The 17,769-nt window shown below is 46.6% G+C and overlaps 1 protein-coding gene across 3 annotated transcripts in view; it reads left to right on the forward strand.

Annotated features, from left to right (window-relative positions):
• Positions 1 to 17,769, forward strand: part of PDE4A (phosphodiesterase 4A) — a 114,020-nt gene that overhangs the window by 52,016 nt on the left and 44,235 nt on the right. The window contains exon 1 of one of the 3 annotated variants that reach the window (XM_040346419.1): positions 12,293 to 13,006. The exons of the other annotated variants lie outside the window; for them this stretch is intronic. Coding sequence (XP_040202353.1) covers positions 12,959 to 13,006 — 48 coding nt within the window. The 5' untranslated portion in view covers positions 12,293 to 12,958. Of the gene's footprint in view, positions 1 to 12,292; positions 13,007 to 17,769 lie in introns of those variants that run through there. 3 annotated transcript variants of the gene reach the window in all.

Consider the following 17,769-nt stretch of genomic DNA (forward strand, 5'->3'; position numbering starts at 1 on the left):
TTAAAGCGACGCAGTGCCGAATCGCAAAAAGTGACCTGGTCTTTGACCAGCAATATGGTCCAGGGCTGAAGTGGTTAAGTCTTACCCCTAGTAAGCGATGGAATTCCAGCTATTTGATTGGCTGCTATTGGTGACAGTCTGTGTTTTATTATTTTTATTTTTTTCCCGTATCCTTATTGTCAAATATGAGCCTCCATGGATGACCTAATTCCACCTACAACTCTCTCAGGTGAATGCGTGGTTGTCGATCCTAATTATTTTTACAGACAGCTCTTAGGAAAACCTAAAGCCGTATTAAACTGAAAAAACGAAATGTACTATATTTCAGCTTACCAATCCCTGGATGTGGTGCCTGCATTCGTTTTCTTTTGCTTTTTTCCTTTTTTTCACATGTAGAGCACTAGGGTTCCTCCAGAGGTTGCTAGAGCAATAAGCAATTTCTGCCTCTCAGATAAGTACCCACTGACACCAATCATCTTTTCAACTATCTGTGAGGGGGGCTCTCATTTTCCATAGACCACCCAAGTAAGAGGCATTCTTCCGACCGACTACTGGGGATCTTCTGTAATAACCACCAATCTAAGATGGACATTCTCAATTGGCAAATTATGTAACATAGCAATTTGATGACCACCAATGTAAACAGGCACTTTTCCACTGACCATCAATGTGAGGGATCAGTATATATTTTTTTAGCTCTTTACCGCCACCCTTTGGGAAACTTCTGGTATTGTTGTCCGATGTTTAGCATTGGTTCCGAGCATGCGTGTTTGTACTTTGGATTTTAGTTGGACGGACTTGCGTACACACGATGTGATAAACCGACATTACCCAACAGTTGGTGATCATGAACAGCCAACTTTTGTTATCGTTAATTCAGCCAATAATTGTCTGACGGAGCATAGACGCGATCGGATTATCCGACACAACACATCCATCAGACAATTCTGGCCATAAAATTGGATTGTGTGTAGGGGCCTTAAGGCAGCCCTTCTCAATCTTTTTAACATAGAGGAACCCTTGAACTCATTTTTCAAGCTCAAGGAACCCTTACTAATTACTATGGGCTAGATTCACGCAGCCTTTACGTTGGCGTATCTATTGATACGCCGCGTAAGTTAGAAGATGCGCCGTCGTATCTATGCGTGCCATTCTGGGAGCTAGATACGCCTGAATTCCAGCTTCCTCCGACCGACGTAAGTGTTAGTACGCCGTCGTATCTAGGGTGCATATTTACGCTGGCCGCTAGGGGCGCTTCCGTAGAGTTGCGCGTAGAATATGTAAATGACCTAGATACACCGATTCACGAACGTACTTGCGCCCACTACGCCATTTGCGTCCACTACGCCATTTACGTAAAGTGCTGCCAATGTTAAGGTATGGACGTCGGAACAGCCGTCTAATTTTACATTGTTTACGTAAGTGGTACGTGAATGGGGCTGTGCGTAGGTTACGTTCACGTCGAAAGCATTGAGCCGACGTTTCTTAGGGAGTATTTGCGACGTGATCCTGAGCATGCGCGCGCATGCGCCGTAAGAACTGCCATTCATTTACATGGGGTCACGGCTAATTTAAATGAGGCACGCCCCCTACCTGCCTATTTTGAATTGGGCGGGCTTACGCCGGCCTAATTACACTACGCCGACGCAACGTACGGCGCGGGAACTTTCAGAATACTGTTCTGGGCTCCCTGATTTACGTCGGCGTAGCCAAAAGGTACGCCGCTGTACCTGAATCTAGCCCTATATCTATAGCTCAAGGTACATTAGTGCGATGGTCAGTGGGAAGAATGCCCCTTACATTTGAGGTCATTGGGTAGAATTCCCCCTTATGCCGCGTACACACGCCCATTTTTAATGTTCTAGAAAAAATTATGTTTTTTTCGACGTGATTCTTGTCAAGCCTACCTTGCATACACACGATCGTGAAAAAAAAATGCTCGAGCAAAACGCGATGACGTACAACACGTACGACGGCACTATAAAGGGGAAATTCCATTCAGATGGCGCCACCCTTTGGGCTGCTTTTGCTGATTTCGTGTTAGTAAAAGTTTGGTGAGAGACGATTCGCGCTTTTCAGTCTTCGTGCTTTTTAGTCTGTTACAGCGTGATGAATGTGCTATCTCCATTACGAACGCTAGTTTTGCCAGAACGAGCGCTCCCGTCTCATAACTTGCTTCTGAGCATGCACATTTTTTTCACGTCGTTAAAGCTTATACACGACCGTTTTTCACGACATAAAAAACGACAACGCAAAAATATAGAGCATAGTCTAAATTTTTAATGGCCATTTTTCACGTCATGAAAAATGCTCTGGAGCCCACACACGGTCGTTTTTAATGACGATTTAAAAAAATATATATTTTTCACGTCATGAAAAAGTCATGCAGGAACCTGTTCTAAAGTTTGAGCGACTTCAGTAATTAAGACCGCTCTCATTGACAAGTCGGGTCCCAAGTTACCCAATGTGAACTAATGCCGCGTACACACGATCATTTTTCGGCATGAAAAAAAACTTCCTTTTTAAAAAACGTAATTTAAAATGATCGTGTGTGGGCTGCACATCGTTTTCAGTTTCTGAAAAGCGACAACATTTTTTTTTCGAACATGCTGCATTTTTTAACGTCGTTTTAAAAAAAATTGTTTTTCGGGTTGTAAAAAATTATCGTGTGTGGGCTAAAACTACGTTTTAAACCTGCGCATGCTCAGAAGCAAGTTATGAGACGGGAGCGCTCGTTCTGGTAAAACTACCATTCATAATGGAGTAAGCACATTCATCACGCTGTAACAGACAAAAAAGCGCGAATCGTCTTTTACTAACACAGAATCGGCTAAAGCAGCCCAAAGACGAATGGAACTTCTTCTTTATAGTGCCGTTGTACATGTTGTACGTCACCGCGCTTTGTTCATCATTTTTTTTAAAACGATGGTGTGTGGGCAACGTAATTTTTAATGATGAAGTTGGAAAAACTTCGTTTTTTGGACATGCTGAAAAACAACATTTTCTTTCATGCCGAAAAATGATCGTGTGTACGCGGCATAAGACTTAAACTACAAATGTAATGCATTTTCTGATGTCCTATTACATGGCATTTACAGAGTACATAGAAACATTCACATTGGTAGATTGTGACCCAGTTCAAACAATGAGCTGATGTCTATGAGGCACCTGCAGGCTCCTCCAACCCAGGCTTCGCTGGATGAATAGTTCTTGTAAAAGTCAGGATGCCCTGTCCGATCGCTATTGTTCTCTCCTGGATATACCGTGGGAGATTGTTGTGTTGTGTCTGCCCAGCCCCTTCTGTATGGGCAAAACCGCAATGGTCAACCGATGCAACTGTTGGTACTTAGGGACCGGGCAGCCAGCACAGTTTCCCAAGGGTGGATTTTAAAGTCTGATATGATATGAGACATATGAGATGTATGTATGTGTGTGTGTGTGTGTGTGTGTGTGTGTATATATATATATATATATATATGTGTGTGTATATATATAAAATATAGACATCTCTGACAGACAGGTGAGGTGAACAGCACTCAAATGTCTTCCTAGTGAATGTAATCCGGCCTTCCCACATGCTATATATATATATATATATATATATATATAATTAGGGATGCACCGAAATGGAAATTTCAGAACCGAAACGAAACCGAAATAAAAAAAAAATTCAGTCCGAAACCGAAAATCACTTTTCTTTGTTTTCCCCCTATTTCAATATTTTTTTTCAATAATTGTATGTATTACATGATGGTCACAGTGGCTGCGTTTGATGGGCACAGTGGCGACGTGTGTTGGCACAGTGGCTGCATTGGATGGGCACAGTGGCTGCGTTGGATGGGCACAGTGGCTGCGTTGGATGGGCACAGTGGCTGCGTTGGATGGACACAGTGGCTGCGTTGGATGGGCACAGTGGTGACGTGTGGTGACGTGTGATGGGCAGTGGCTGCGTTTGATGGGCACAGTGGGGACGTGTGTTGGCACAGTGGCTGCATTTGATGGGCACAGTGGCTGCGTTTGATGGGCACAGTGGCTGCGTTTGATGGGCACAGTGGCGACCTGTGTTGGCACAGTGGCTGCATGTGATGGCACAGTGAGGCTGCAATTGATGTTTTTTTTGGTAGTCAGAGAAGGCAAGCATGGCTCAATAACACACAAACGTTTTTTTTTAAAAACGTTTGTTTGTAATTGAGCCATGCTTGCCTTCTCTGACTACCAAAAAAACATCAATTGCAGCCTCACTGAGCCACTGTGAAAAAATGGCAGATAACATATATTTTTTTTTATCTGCCATTTTTTCATTAAAGGGGAGTTCCAGCCATTTGTATGTTTATTAAAAGTCAGCAGCAACAAAAAGTGTAGCTGCTGGCTTTTAATAAACAGACACTTGCCTGCTCCAGCGCTCCAGCGACGCGCCGGCCGGGGTTTCCGCTCCTCGCCCCCCCTTGCTGGCCGGCGTCTTCATTCTCAGTGTGGGCACCCGGCCGTGACAGCTTTCGGCTTCACGGCCGGGCACCCACTGCGCATGCGCGAGCGGCGCGGCCCAGGGCTGCGCCGTGTAATTGGCCAGGAGATCGCCTAGGACCTGTGACGTGTCCTAGGCGATCGCCTACAGCAGCCCCTTCCTGTAGGCGATTAAGCTTAGTCGCCTACAGGAAGGAGGAAGTGGGACAGGAAGTCCCACTCTTCCTGAAGCCCCCACTCCCCCCCCAAAAAAATTACATGCCAAATGTGGCATGTAAGGGGGAGAGGAGTGGGTTAAGAGGAAGTTCCAAATTTGGGTGGAACTCCTCTTTAAGAAAGTGCTGGTCAGTATTAAGTTAACCACTCCTAGCCCCCCCATCCAGCCATTTTGTTTGTTAACTTCTAACAGGTTCTGTTCTGCTTACTTTTTTAGCAGCACAGCTCCCTCCGTGCCCAGCGCTCCGAGTCCTCCATCGCCTCCGGCTGTGACGTCAGCGCGGCTCACGCCGCTGGACTGAACCAGGAGACTCCCCCATAGAGAAGGGGGTGTGAAGAGGGGAGTAAAACAAAACTGAAAATTGAGCTAGGAAGAGCGCTCGCGGCAGTCAGCACACAATATGTACAGTGCCACTGCCGCTGCCCGCGCTCTGTACTGGTCTGGCGGCCGCGGCTACATTTGTACAAGAACCTGCCACCCCTCCTATACGCAATGGTACCGCCCACAGAGGGCGGTCATTATCGGCAATTTTAAATGTATTTCGGCATGTCCCCCAAATTGCTATTTTCGGCTGCATCCCTAATATATATATATATATGTGTAGCACTACCCTCGGAGGAGCTGCTGGATTTTTGGGTGGCACATTACCTCATGGCTCCTCCGAAATTCCTAGGGGTGAATGATGCGTATTGCATGTAGTAGAAGTAAAGGAATGTCCACGACAGGTGCTCTTTGTTGTGCTCTTTATTAACCAGCCGGGTAAAAAAAGTAAACTTGTGGTGAGGAAAGTAAAGCGGAAGAAGGAAGAATAGCAGATTCAGGCGTAATGATAGGGAAACAGTCCTGCTCCCAAACGTAACACTTCTCAGAACCACTCTTGCCGGAGTGGGTTTAATGTACCCGGACAGGCCTCTCTTACTGACCTGGCAGCCGGAGTATCACTCGGACAATTTTAGGAATAAGTCTCTGCCACAGACCCTCCTTGGTGAACTTGAACTTGGGAGAAAGTCTCTTCCACAGACCCCTCTCAATGAGCCACAGAAGATACCTCTGCCACCGGTCCCCTCTGCGGTGGATTATTGGAGATATGCCTCCTTACTTGAGTTACGTCTGGATCTCCTTCAACTTGCCGCCCAGGTACCGACCGAAAGGTGATCAACCCCTCGGTGTCCGGCTACCTCGATCCCCGTGGTTTATCCAGGCCCTTTTTGACCGCCAGCCTCTCAATGGCGCTCCTCAGACTGACTCCCCAGCAAACAGCAGTACAGCTTGGGATCTTCAGATTGGGAACCCAGCCACTCACTGGGTCCCCGCCACTGTTCAGATGCTCCGGGTCAGCATGGCCCCGGAACCAGGAACACTGTGTGGCACGCACGCCGGGGTGCCGTGATGTGGCCACCCTAAAGCTGGGTGCCACACTGGACGAAGAAACCCATAACCAATGGCGTCTGTCCCATAAATACCCCTCCCCAGCATGCACAGCGAAGACAAACCCTCGTGATTGGCTACTGTGTTCTTTTTGGTCAGCAGTGGCTTTCGCCCTGGAACTTTCCCATGGATGACATTTTTGCCCAGTCTCTTTCTTATTGTTGAATCATGAACACTGATCTTACCTGGGGCAAGCAAGGCCTGCAGTTCTTTAGATGTTGTTCTGGGTTCCTTAAGGTCTCCTGGATGAGTCGTCGTCATGCTCTTGGAGTAATTTAGGTAGGCCGGCCACTCCTGGGAAGGTTCACCACTGTTCCAAGTTTTCTCCATTTGTGGATAATGGCTCTCATCTTGGTTCACTGGAGTCCCACAGCCTTAGAAATGGCTTTGTAACCCTTTCCAGACTGATACATGCCAATTATTTTGTTTCTCATCTGTTCTTGAATTTCTTTAGATCACGGCATGATGCGTTGCTTTTTGAGATCGTTTAGCGTGCGTCACTTTGTGAGACAGCTGCTACTTAAGTGATTTCTTGATCCAACAGGTCTGGCAGTAATCAGGCTGGGGCGTGAAAGGTGTAATTTAACTCAGCTTTTCAAAACTTGTGGTTAAATACAATTCATGATTTTGCAGGGGGGGTGGGGGGGGGGGTTGGAGAGTTTGCATTGCGCGGTCAAACTGCATTCGGTTATCTTTGTGTAATATTAAAATTTTGAAAAAAGTTTGATGATCTGAATCATTTAAGTGTGACAAATATGCAAAAAATATAAAAAAATCTCAGGAAGGGGTCAAATACTTTTTCACAGCACTATATTTGTGTGTGTATATAATATATTATATATACAGTATCTCACAAAATTGAGTACACCCCTCACATTTTTGTAAATATTTTATTCTATCTTTTCATGTGACAACACTGAAGAAATGACACTTTGCTACAATGTAAAGTAGTGAGTGTACAGCTTGTATAAGGCTGCTTTCACATTGAGGCGTGCAGCCACGGTGACGGTATAGCCGCGCTATTTGTAGCGTGGCTATACCGTCGTATTTACCGCGATATTCGGGCGCTAGCGGTGAGGTTTTAACCCCCGCTAGCGGCCGAATAAGCGGCCGCGCTTTCCCATTGATTTCAATGGGAAGGCGCGGTATAGGAGCGGTGAACACACCGCTCCTATACCGCGGTAAAGATGCGGCTAGCAGGACTTTTGGAGCGCTCCTGCTAGCGCACCGCTTCAATGTGAAAGCCTTCGGGCTTTCACATTGAACACTACAGGGCAGGATTTTTCATGCGGTATAGCAGCGCTATTTTTATCGCTGTACCGCATGAAAAACGCCTCAATGTGAAAGGGGCCTAACAGTGTACATTTGCTGTCCCCTCAAAATAACCTGCACGGTTTAGGAGATATCCCCTGTATCACCATGTGCCGACATCATCGGAACATGCGCACTGAAGCAATGGCACGTCCATGCCGTTGCTTCAGCTAGTGTGCGGTTACTGGCGGCTCCCGCGCGCATGCCTGGAGGTAACTCGGAGAGCGATGTCGCCGGCCAGAGAGGTGTGCGGGGTCCGCTGCAGGGGCTTCGATCTAACTCAACTGCTTTGGTGGACCATGGCGAGGCCTGTTCTGAGTGGAACCTGTCCTGTTAAACCGCTGTATGGTCTTGGCTACCGTGCTGCAGGCCTAGGCCATCTTTATTACAGAGCAACAATTATTTTATTCATATCCTCAGAGTTCTTTGTCATGAGGTGTCATGTTGAACTTCCAGTGACCAGTATGAGAGACTGAGAGCGATAACACCAAATTGAACACGCCTGCACCCCATTCACACCTGAGACCTTATAACACTAACGAGTCACATGACACCAGGGAGGGAAAATGGCTAATTGGGCCCAATTTGGAAATTTTCACTTAGGGGTGTACTCACTTTTGTTGCCAGTGGTTTAGACATTAATGGCTGTGTGTTATTTTGTGTGTTATACAAGCTTACACTCACTACTTTACATTGTAGCAAAGTGTAATTTCTTCAGTGTTGTCACATAAAAAGATAATAAAATATTTACAAAAATGTGAGGGGTGTACTCTCTTTTGTGAGAGTGTGTGTGTGTGTGTGTATATATATATATATATATGTGTGTGTGTGTGTGTGTGTGTGTGTGTGTGTATGTAATATATATATATATATATATATATATATATTACATACATATACACACACACATTGTGTATATATATATATATATATTACAATGTGTGTGTGTATGTATGTATGTATGTGTATATATATATATATATATATATATATATATATATATATATATATATATATATATATATATATATATATATATATATATATATATATATATATATATACAATGTGTGTGTGTGTATATGTATGTAATATATATATATATATATATATATATATATATATATATATATATATATATATTTACTAGCTGAATACCAGGCGTTGCCCGGTCTTCCAATCTTAACCTTTTGGGGAGGAAAATCCTAGTAATATAAATATACCCATCTTTTATATAAGGGTGTAGGTAAGGGTTAATTTAACTGTCATATATTTTTATTTGGCATATAAGTAATATGTGTACCAGGTATTATTGAAATATCTCCAGGCGTACAGAAGTTATGTGGGAACATACATTTCCCATTGATTTGCATGGGACTTTAAACAAAAACCCCGACCCTGACAAATGGGGGTAGTTAAGGGATAAATTAACTATCCTATAGTTTAACCACTTACCCCCCGGAACATATTGCTGCCTAAAGACCAGAGTACTTTTTGCGATTCGGGACTGCGTCGCTTTAACAGACAATTGCGCGGTCGTGCGACGTGGCTCCCAAACAAAATTGGCGTCCTTTTTTTCCCACAAATAGAGCTTTCTTTTGGTGGTATTTGATCACCTCTGCGTTTTTTATTTTTTGCGCTATAAACAAAAATAGAGCGACAATTTTGAAAAAAATGAATATTTTTTACTTTTTGCTGTAATAAATATCCCCCAAAAATATATAAAAAAACATTTTTTTTCCTCAGTTTAGGCCGATACGTATTCTTCTACATATTTTTCGTAAAAAAAATCGCAATAAGCGTTTATTGATTGGTTTGCGCAAAAGTTATAGCGTTTACAAAATAGGGGGTATTTTTATGGCATTTTTATTAATATTTTTTTTACTAGTAATGGCGGCGATCAGCGAATTTTTTTTCGGTATTGCGACATTATGGCGGACACTTCGGACATTTTTGACACATTTTTGGGACCATTGGCATTTTTATAGCGATCAGTGCTATAAAAATGCATTAGATTACTATAAAAATGCCACTGGCAGTGAAGGGGTTAACACTAGGGGGCGGGGAAGGGGTTAAGTATGCCTGGGTGTGTTCTTACTGTGGGGGGGGGGGGTGGCCTCACTAGGGGAAACACTGATTTTCTGTTCATACATTGTATGAACAGAAAATCAGCATTTCCCCTGCTGACAGGAACGAGAGCTGTGTGTTTACACACACAGCTCCCGTTCCCCGCTCTGTACCGAGCGATCGCGTGTGCCCGGCGGCGATCGCGCCCGCCGGGCACACGCACGGGAGTCGGGGGCGAGCGGGGAGCGCGCGCGCGCGCCTCCGGCGGCGCGCACGCGCCCCCTAGTGGCGGCTATACGATAGGACGTATAGCTACGGGCTCTCGCCCAGGAGAGCCGACCTGCCGCCGTATAATGACGGTGGCTGGTCGGCTACTAGTTAAGTGGACATATAAGTAACATGTGACCAAGTGTTATCGAAATATCTACTGCCGTTTGGAAGTTATGAAGTAACATGTATTTCCCATAGAGTTGAATGGGACTTTAAAGAAAAATCACGTCGGGTCATGGTTAATTTACATAACACACGCCCACCTCTTCACAATTTGAATTAGGCAGGCTTACGCCGGCCTATTTACGCTACGCCGCCGCAACTTTCTTTTAAGAATACGGCATTTGCCTGTAAATGTTGCGGAGGCGTAACGTAAATAGGATACGTTACGCCCGCACAAACATACGCCGTTCTATGTGAATCTACCCCTTTGTTGCTAAAGGCAAATAGATTTTGCAAGTGCCGTTGCTCCAGAGCTTGGTAAATGAGGGGAAGCTCTGCTGACTTCCATCATCCAATCGTGCAAGAAAAAATGCTGGGGTTTTTTTTCTTCTTTTTTTTTTTTTACACTTCCTTGCATGTAGTTGGGTGTTTCCTTGTAAAATGAAGCCTTACCTCATTTACAAAGCTCTGATGCAAACTGCACTTGCAAAGTACACAGTCTGTTTGCCTTTAGTAAATGAGCCCCTTGGTCTCGATATGTACGGTGCGGTCTTTAGTGTAATATCAGAAGTTGATGTTCTGGGTAATGACGTGTGCTGCTGGGCTGGTAATGTGACCTGTGTGGACTCTGCTGCCACCTGCTGTCCATGGTATAGACACAGAGCAGATGACAGAAGGAGAGGGAGGTGAAAGCAGCGACAGTTGTGTAGGGTGATCAGAGGGCAGATGTGGAAGAGGAGGGTCGATCCTGTGAAAGAATACAAAACTGAGTTGTAATTGTCTGTACCCAACACTCAGGGGCCTCAGAGAGGGATGAGTTTGGGAGAGAGAGGGAAAAAAAGAGTCAGAAAAGGAGACGGATGTACAGATGGGGGTCTGAGCTAGTAGATTGCAGGCACTGGGACAGCACAGCTAGATCCAGCTTGCACTGCAATGTAAAGGGCTCTGGGACATCACTTGAGTAAACCTGAAAGAGATCCCAGACAGATTTCTGAGACAACACACAAAGAAACACGGCACTGGCGGCATCGAGGGAGAGAGATATTTGATACAGTATAGAGGAAGAAGGGACTGAGACAACATAGAAAGAGTGACGGAAACTGGGAAAACGCATTTAGAGGGACCGAGACAGCAGAGATAAAGGTACTGGGAACAGAGACTGATGGACTGAGAATTTAGACAGCACAGATAGAGGGACTGGGAGCTGAGACAGCAGAGAATAGGAGGGAGGGGGGGGGGCTAAGAAGGCAGAGATCAAGGGAGTGCAGAGGCGGCAGAGAATAGGGGGGGGGAGCAGAGGCGGCAGAGAATAGGGGAGAAGCAGAGGTGGCAGAGAATAGAGGGGTGAAGCAGAGACGGCAGAGAATAGGGGGGGGGGTGCAGGGGCAGCCAGAGATCAAGGGGGGTGCAGAGGCGGCAGAGAATAGGGGGGGGGGAGCAGAGGCGGCAGAGAATAGGGGGGGAAGCAGAGGCGGCAGAGAATAGGGGGGGGACCAGAGGCGGCAGAGAATAGGGGGGGGGACCAGAGGCGGCAGAGAATAGGGGGGGGGAGCAGAGGCGGCAGAGAATAGGGGGGAAGCAGAGGCGGCAGAGAATAGGGGGGGACCAGAGGCGGCAGAGAATAGGGGGGGACCAGAGGCGGCAGAGAGTAGGGGGGGGACCAGAGGCGGCAGAGAATAGGGGGGGGGGAAGCAGAGGCGGCAGAGAATAGGGGGGAAACAGAGGCGGCAGAGAATAGGGGGGGGAAGCAGAGGCGGCAGAGAATAGGGGGGGGAAGCAGAGGCGGCAGAGAATAACGGGGGGTGCAGAGGCGGCAGAGACTAGGGGGGTGCAGGGGCGGCCAGAGATCAAGGGGGGTGCAGAGGCGGCCAGAGATCAAGGGGGGTGCAGAGGCGGCCAGAGATCAAGGGGGGGTGCAGAGGCAGCCAGAGATCAAGGGGGGTGGAGTGCAGAGGCGGCCAGAGATCAAGGGGGGTGGGGTGCAGAGGCGGCCAGAGATCAAGGGGGGTGGGGTTCAGAGGCGGCCAGAGATCCAGGGGGGTGGGGTGCTGAGGGGGCAGAGATCCAGGGGGCGAGGGGGTTCAGGCGGCAGAGATCCTGGGGGGTGGGGTGCTGAGGCGGCAGAGATCCAGGGGGGTGGGGTGCTGAGGCGGCAGAGATCCAGGGGGGTGGGGTGCTGAGGTGGCAGAGATCCAGGGGGGTGGGGTGCTGAGGCGGCAGAGATCCAGGGGGGTGGGGTGCTGAGGCGGCAGAGATCCAGGGGGGTGGGGTGCTGAGGCGGCAGAGATCCAGGGGGGTGGGGTGCTGAGGCGGCAGAGATCCAGGGGGGTGGGGTGCTGAGGCGGCAGAGATCCAGGGGGTGGGGTGCTGAGGCGGCAGAGAAAACGGATAATGGTCCTAGGAACTGAGACAGCACAGACAGATAGACTGAGAATTCAGACAGCACAGATAGGACAAGAGACTGAGAGAGACCTGGGGGGCTGAGACAGCAGAGACCGAGGGGCTGAGACAGCTGAGATAGGGGGACTGATACAATTATACTTGGAAGTAATAACGCAAAAATATGAGTATAAAGGAGAGACATTGGAGTAGTGGGAACGTTGTCTGCATGGCCAGTAGTAAGTGGTTGGATGAGTAGTAGCTCAGATTAGAAGACACAGTTTGAATAGAGACCACACATATCAGGAAGGAGGAGAGAACTATAGCAGACAGGCAGAATAATCCTTATGGATCTGTGAGAAGTGGCGGGGGGAGTGAGACATGAGAACTGCAGGGCTCTGACGAAGATTGTGGTGAGGCTGGGAACAGATTCAGAGGTCAGGAGTAGATGGGAGGTGACACATGATGGAGAGAATTTGGGGAGAGGACTCATCCATGAGGGGGACCATTTAACATGACTTTGAAATGACTTTATCGTGGGGAAACGAAACCGATGGAGAAGATTGATTTACTGGCATGAACTTGCAGTGAAGGGGATTTTACCTTCGAACACAGAAGATACAACTGGAGCTCCAGCCTTGTCCTTTGCACACAATCACCATGCCTGACATCAACTATCTGAGTTCTGTGTCCTGGGGATACATCAAGGTACGTCCTGCTCTGCATAGGGGTGCTGATGGTGGGACCCTTATTTCCTCTGCAGCTGGTGTGAAAGCTGCACTGTATCTATTTAGCTTTTCCTTCTCGTCATGTAACAACCTATGGTAAAAGTTTAGCTTATCTTTCAAACTGTCACCACTAGAAGACTTCAGAATGTGAACAGTTGAAATAGGGCTTTCATGTAGTCGCCTTATGCGTGATTCTCACACTTGTTATGTCTGTTTGTAATCTTGCAACACATCCATATGATGGAAATTTCAGAAATTCCTTATCCTGCAGAAGGTTCTCCTGCGGGCACTCATAGGAAGCACATACCACGGAGGACTATCCAATTCCATGTAACCAGCCGTGTTGAAATCCACAGGATGACTCCTTATCTAAAAAAGTTAGTTGCCCAGCTGTCATGCTGATGCTTTGGCTTCAGCACTTTCTAAGTCACTATCCCAGAACATGTGTTGAGATAAGGTATTCTGACTTTCATCATCTGAGAGCTTGGGACTAATGCCGCGTACACACGATCATTTTTCAGCATGAAAAAAACAAAGTTTTTCGGCATGTAGAAAAAAAACGATGTTTTTCTAACTTCATCATTAAAACGACGTTGCCCACACACCACAAATGCTCTAGCAAAGCGTGGTGACGTACAACACGTACGACGGCACTATAAAGGGGAAGTTCCATTGCGGATGACGCCACCCTTGGGGCTGCTTTAGCTGATTCCGTGTTCGTAAAGGACGATTTGCGCTTTTCTGTCTGTTACAGCGTGATGAATGTGCTTACTCCATTATGAACGGTAGTTTTACCAGAACGAGCGCTCCCGTCTCATAACTTGCTATTGAGCATGCGCAAATTTTTCACGTCATTTTAGCCCACACACGATCATTTTTTACAACCCGAAAAACGACATCGTTTAAAACGTCGTTAAAAAATGCAGCATGTTCGAAAAAAAATTCGTTTTTCAGAACCCGAAAAATTATGTGAAGCCCACACATGATCATTTTAAATGGCATTTTTTAAAAACGTTTTTTTCATGCCGAAAAATGATCGTGTGTACGCGGCATTAGATTTATTAAATCTAGTAATAGACACACAGCCGAAGTTCTCAGAAGTTTCTTCTTTTTTAATCTTGTGACAAGCGTTCTTCAAAGAATATCAATATTCTTTATTTTGTGAAAGTTAGAGCGGCCCGGCTTAGGGATTTTCTCTCAAAGGTGTGGATGACTAACTGCCGGTTCACACTACAGCAACTTGGGATCCGACTTGTCAGACCTCTAGTCACCCCAAGTCGCAGGACAGATAAATTCCATTGAAGTGAATGAGAGCCATCTTAATGTACACTACTGAAGTTGCTCTGACTTCAGAAAAGGTTCCTGTACTACTTCAAGGCAACTTCTACCCTTGTACCCATAGATTTCAATGGAAGTTGCCTCCAAAGTTGGATCCTTATCTTATGTAGCGCTACCCCCGGAGGAGCCGCTGGTTAGATTTGGGACGGCATAATTATGTTACCTCTGTGATGTGTCTAGGGGTGATGATGGTGGTGAGAGCAGTGACGGAATGTCCAGACAGTTGGTTGACTTTTTCAATGCTTTTATTTCTGGTCCAACACGACCAACAGTCAACTCGAGGTAGATAGTATAGGTTGGTGAAAAGAGAATAAACTTTGCAGATTCAGGCTATGGATAGAAGAAGCAGTCCTGCCTCCAATAATTACACTTGTCACGTCGCCACTCCAGCCGGAGTGGGTAAAATGCCCCTGGACAGATCCCTCTCACAGACCTGGCAGCCAGAGCGTCACTCAGAACTTCTGGGGAGGAACAGGTCTCTTCCACAAACCCGGCCCTAATGGAATTTGGATTAGTAGTGAGACCTCTGCCACAGGCCCAATACACAAGAACATGAGATAGTAGAGTGAATCCTCACCGTTGATAGCCTGAATTTCCCCCTCAGGTGGACTTCTTGTCCTTGGGTCACCGACTAACAGTTTGCAGTGTCCTGTCAGTGTCCGGCCACCCAGATCCCCAATGGTTCATCTAAGGCCCCGTACACACGGTCAGACAAAACCGATGAGAATGGACCGAGGTTCAGTTTCATCGGTCCAAACCGACCATGTGTATAGCCCATCGGTCTGTTTTCCTTCGGTACAAAATTTTAAAACATGCTTCAAAACCGAACCGATGGACCGCTGCCCGATCGGTCCAAACCGATGGTTAATACAGAAAAGCATCGGTTAAAAACCTGCGCATGCTCAGAATCAAGTCGACACATGCTTGGAAGCATTGAACTTCGTTTTATTCAGCACGTCGCGTGTTTGACGTCACCGCGTTCTGACCCGATCGGTTTTTGGAACAATGGTGTGTACGCATATCAGGCCTTCAGGCCACTTCAGCGGTGAAACGATGAAAACGGTCCGTCGGACCATTCTTATCGGTTTTGAACGACCGTGTGTACAAGGCCTAAGCCCTGTTGGATCACCTGCCTACGGGTTCACCTCAGACCGACTCCTCATCGAACAGCACAACTCGCTTGGGATCTTCTTGATGAGGGGTGGGGAACCCAGTCAATCACTGGGGTCCCTTTGCAGCATCAGTTGCTCCGGTCCATGAGGGCCCAGAGTCAGGAACTCCGCATAGCACGTGCGCCCTGGTTTGGTAGGCCATATCGCCGGGGACCGTGATGTGCGCACACCCTAAATGTGGGTGCCGCACATGGAACCAGGAACCCGCGAAGAACCCCGAGCAATGGCCTCCGCCACAGAAATACCCCTCCTCTAATTGGCTGCTGGGGAGAAGCGGCTCCACCTGGACCCCTCTGACGCCACCTGCCATCCAGAGATGGAACTACATCTCTGGAGCGCAGAATGACCCACAGGACAGTCCAGAACTGGCAACAGCCGAATTTAACAAATCAATATAGATGAGAGCAAGTAACTCTCTCATCCCCCAACTAAATTTGATATAGCACCTGTACTGAAAAGTACACTACACTTAATTGATGTGATTTGTATCCGACATTACAGCAAGATTATCCAGGAGTTGCCTCGAAGAGTCGTGACGACTTTCAGGTCGTTGTAGTGTGAACCGGCACTAACCGTACAAGTGTAGATTTTAAATCTTTCCTATTGGCTGTAATGGCTACAGTTGTGGGGTTCATTAAGTTGATCCAGGGAATTAGGCTGATGTTAATGGTGTCAAGAAACTTTCTATTCATTTATCTTCTTTTGATTAAAGATTTTAAAACCATTTTGGGTGTTGTGTAGACAAGGAATGTTCCTACAAGATCTAGAGCAGCTTTTCTCAACCTTTTCAACACAGATGAACTCTTAAAAATACTGTCTGGTCTCAGGGAACCCCTGCTAAAAATTACTATATCTGCGAGTCTTGATACATTAGTGTGATGGTCGACAGGCATCTACTGGCCATTGGGACTACAGGTAGTTTCCCGGTGGGCCAATGGCTCAGTGGGCCGGTTTCAGTGACAGCCTGTCAAAGTAATGGCTGTGCGGCCCATTAATTTGAGCACTGCTGTACTGCCTATAAGAGAAATAAAGTAGAACGGCTAATGGCCAGTGAATGGGGGGGCTTGGGTGGCCATCGAGGTTGGTTGGCCGGTTGGTTGGCCGGTGGGGCGGGTTTTGACCGTCCGGCCGGTATAGGAGAGACCAGTCATCTGCACTCCCCATCACCTCACTTCATAATGCCTAACCCAGGTAAACCTCAGCGCCGCTGCCTTGCTGAAAGGCAGACAATGGCTGTGCAGCAATGCCGGTTTCTGAAATTCCAGCCAATGAGGCTGTAGCAATGTTCCTGAATGTTGTTGGCCCTCCCGCTTTACTTGTTTTTGTGCATGTTTGTAAAATTAAAGTGGGCTGGTCTGGATGAAGTCCAGGGCCAAATTTTTGTCCCAGTCCAGCCCTGATGGTCAATGGGAAGAGTGACTTGTAGTCACTGGGAAGAATTACCCCTTTACAGATAGCTAAAAAGATCAAGGGGGTCAGTGGGAACTTATCAGAGGCATAAATTGCTCATTACTCCAGGAACCTCTGGAGGAACCATGGCTGTGAAAACCTGATCTAGATGGTTGCATTAACAGATGAAGGAAAACTGTTGTAAAAAATAAAGTTCTTTAATGCACCATGTCCTATTATTTTTGCATTGCGCTGTATTCAGGATTCACCATGTAACGAGAAGTCAGGCATCCCTTTATAATTAAACCCTGTTTAGGAGCCTCAAGAAGTTTAGTTTCATCCATCAAAACGTCTGCTGCTCATGATAATTTGCCAGTGTACATAAACCCCTAGGGTAGTATATGTACAACTTGGGGGTCATTGATCTGTTTTCCAGCACTAAGTATATTGCCATTATTGCTTATTTTGTTCGTTAAGTGGTAACATTTTGCAGCAATTTATGTTGAAGTGATAAAACCTTTGGATATTTTCAGTAGGAGCCCATTACATTTAAAGAAAGGTGTCACCATCATTTGGTTAGTAAACTCCTACAATTGGGACTGTATGAAGACCTTAGGTCAGGGGTGACCCTCCTGGGCCACATTGAAAGAAGAGGAATTGTTTTGGGTCACACATAACATGTACAATACACTAACAATAGGAATAGCTGATGAGCAGAAAAAGTGAGGCAGATTACAACAAGAGAACGTTCACTGATAGTGAGAAGGGGGCAACATAAACCCAGTGCGATTTATTTTTGATAAACAAACGCATCAATATCAGGTTTGATGGTTGTAGTAGCAAC

This window comes from Rana temporaria, chromosome 3, assembly GCF_905171775.1.
Source record: "Rana temporaria chromosome 3, aRanTem1.1, whole genome shotgun sequence".
NCBI classification, from domain to species: domain Eukaryota; kingdom Metazoa; phylum Chordata; class Amphibia; order Anura; family Ranidae; genus Rana; species Rana temporaria.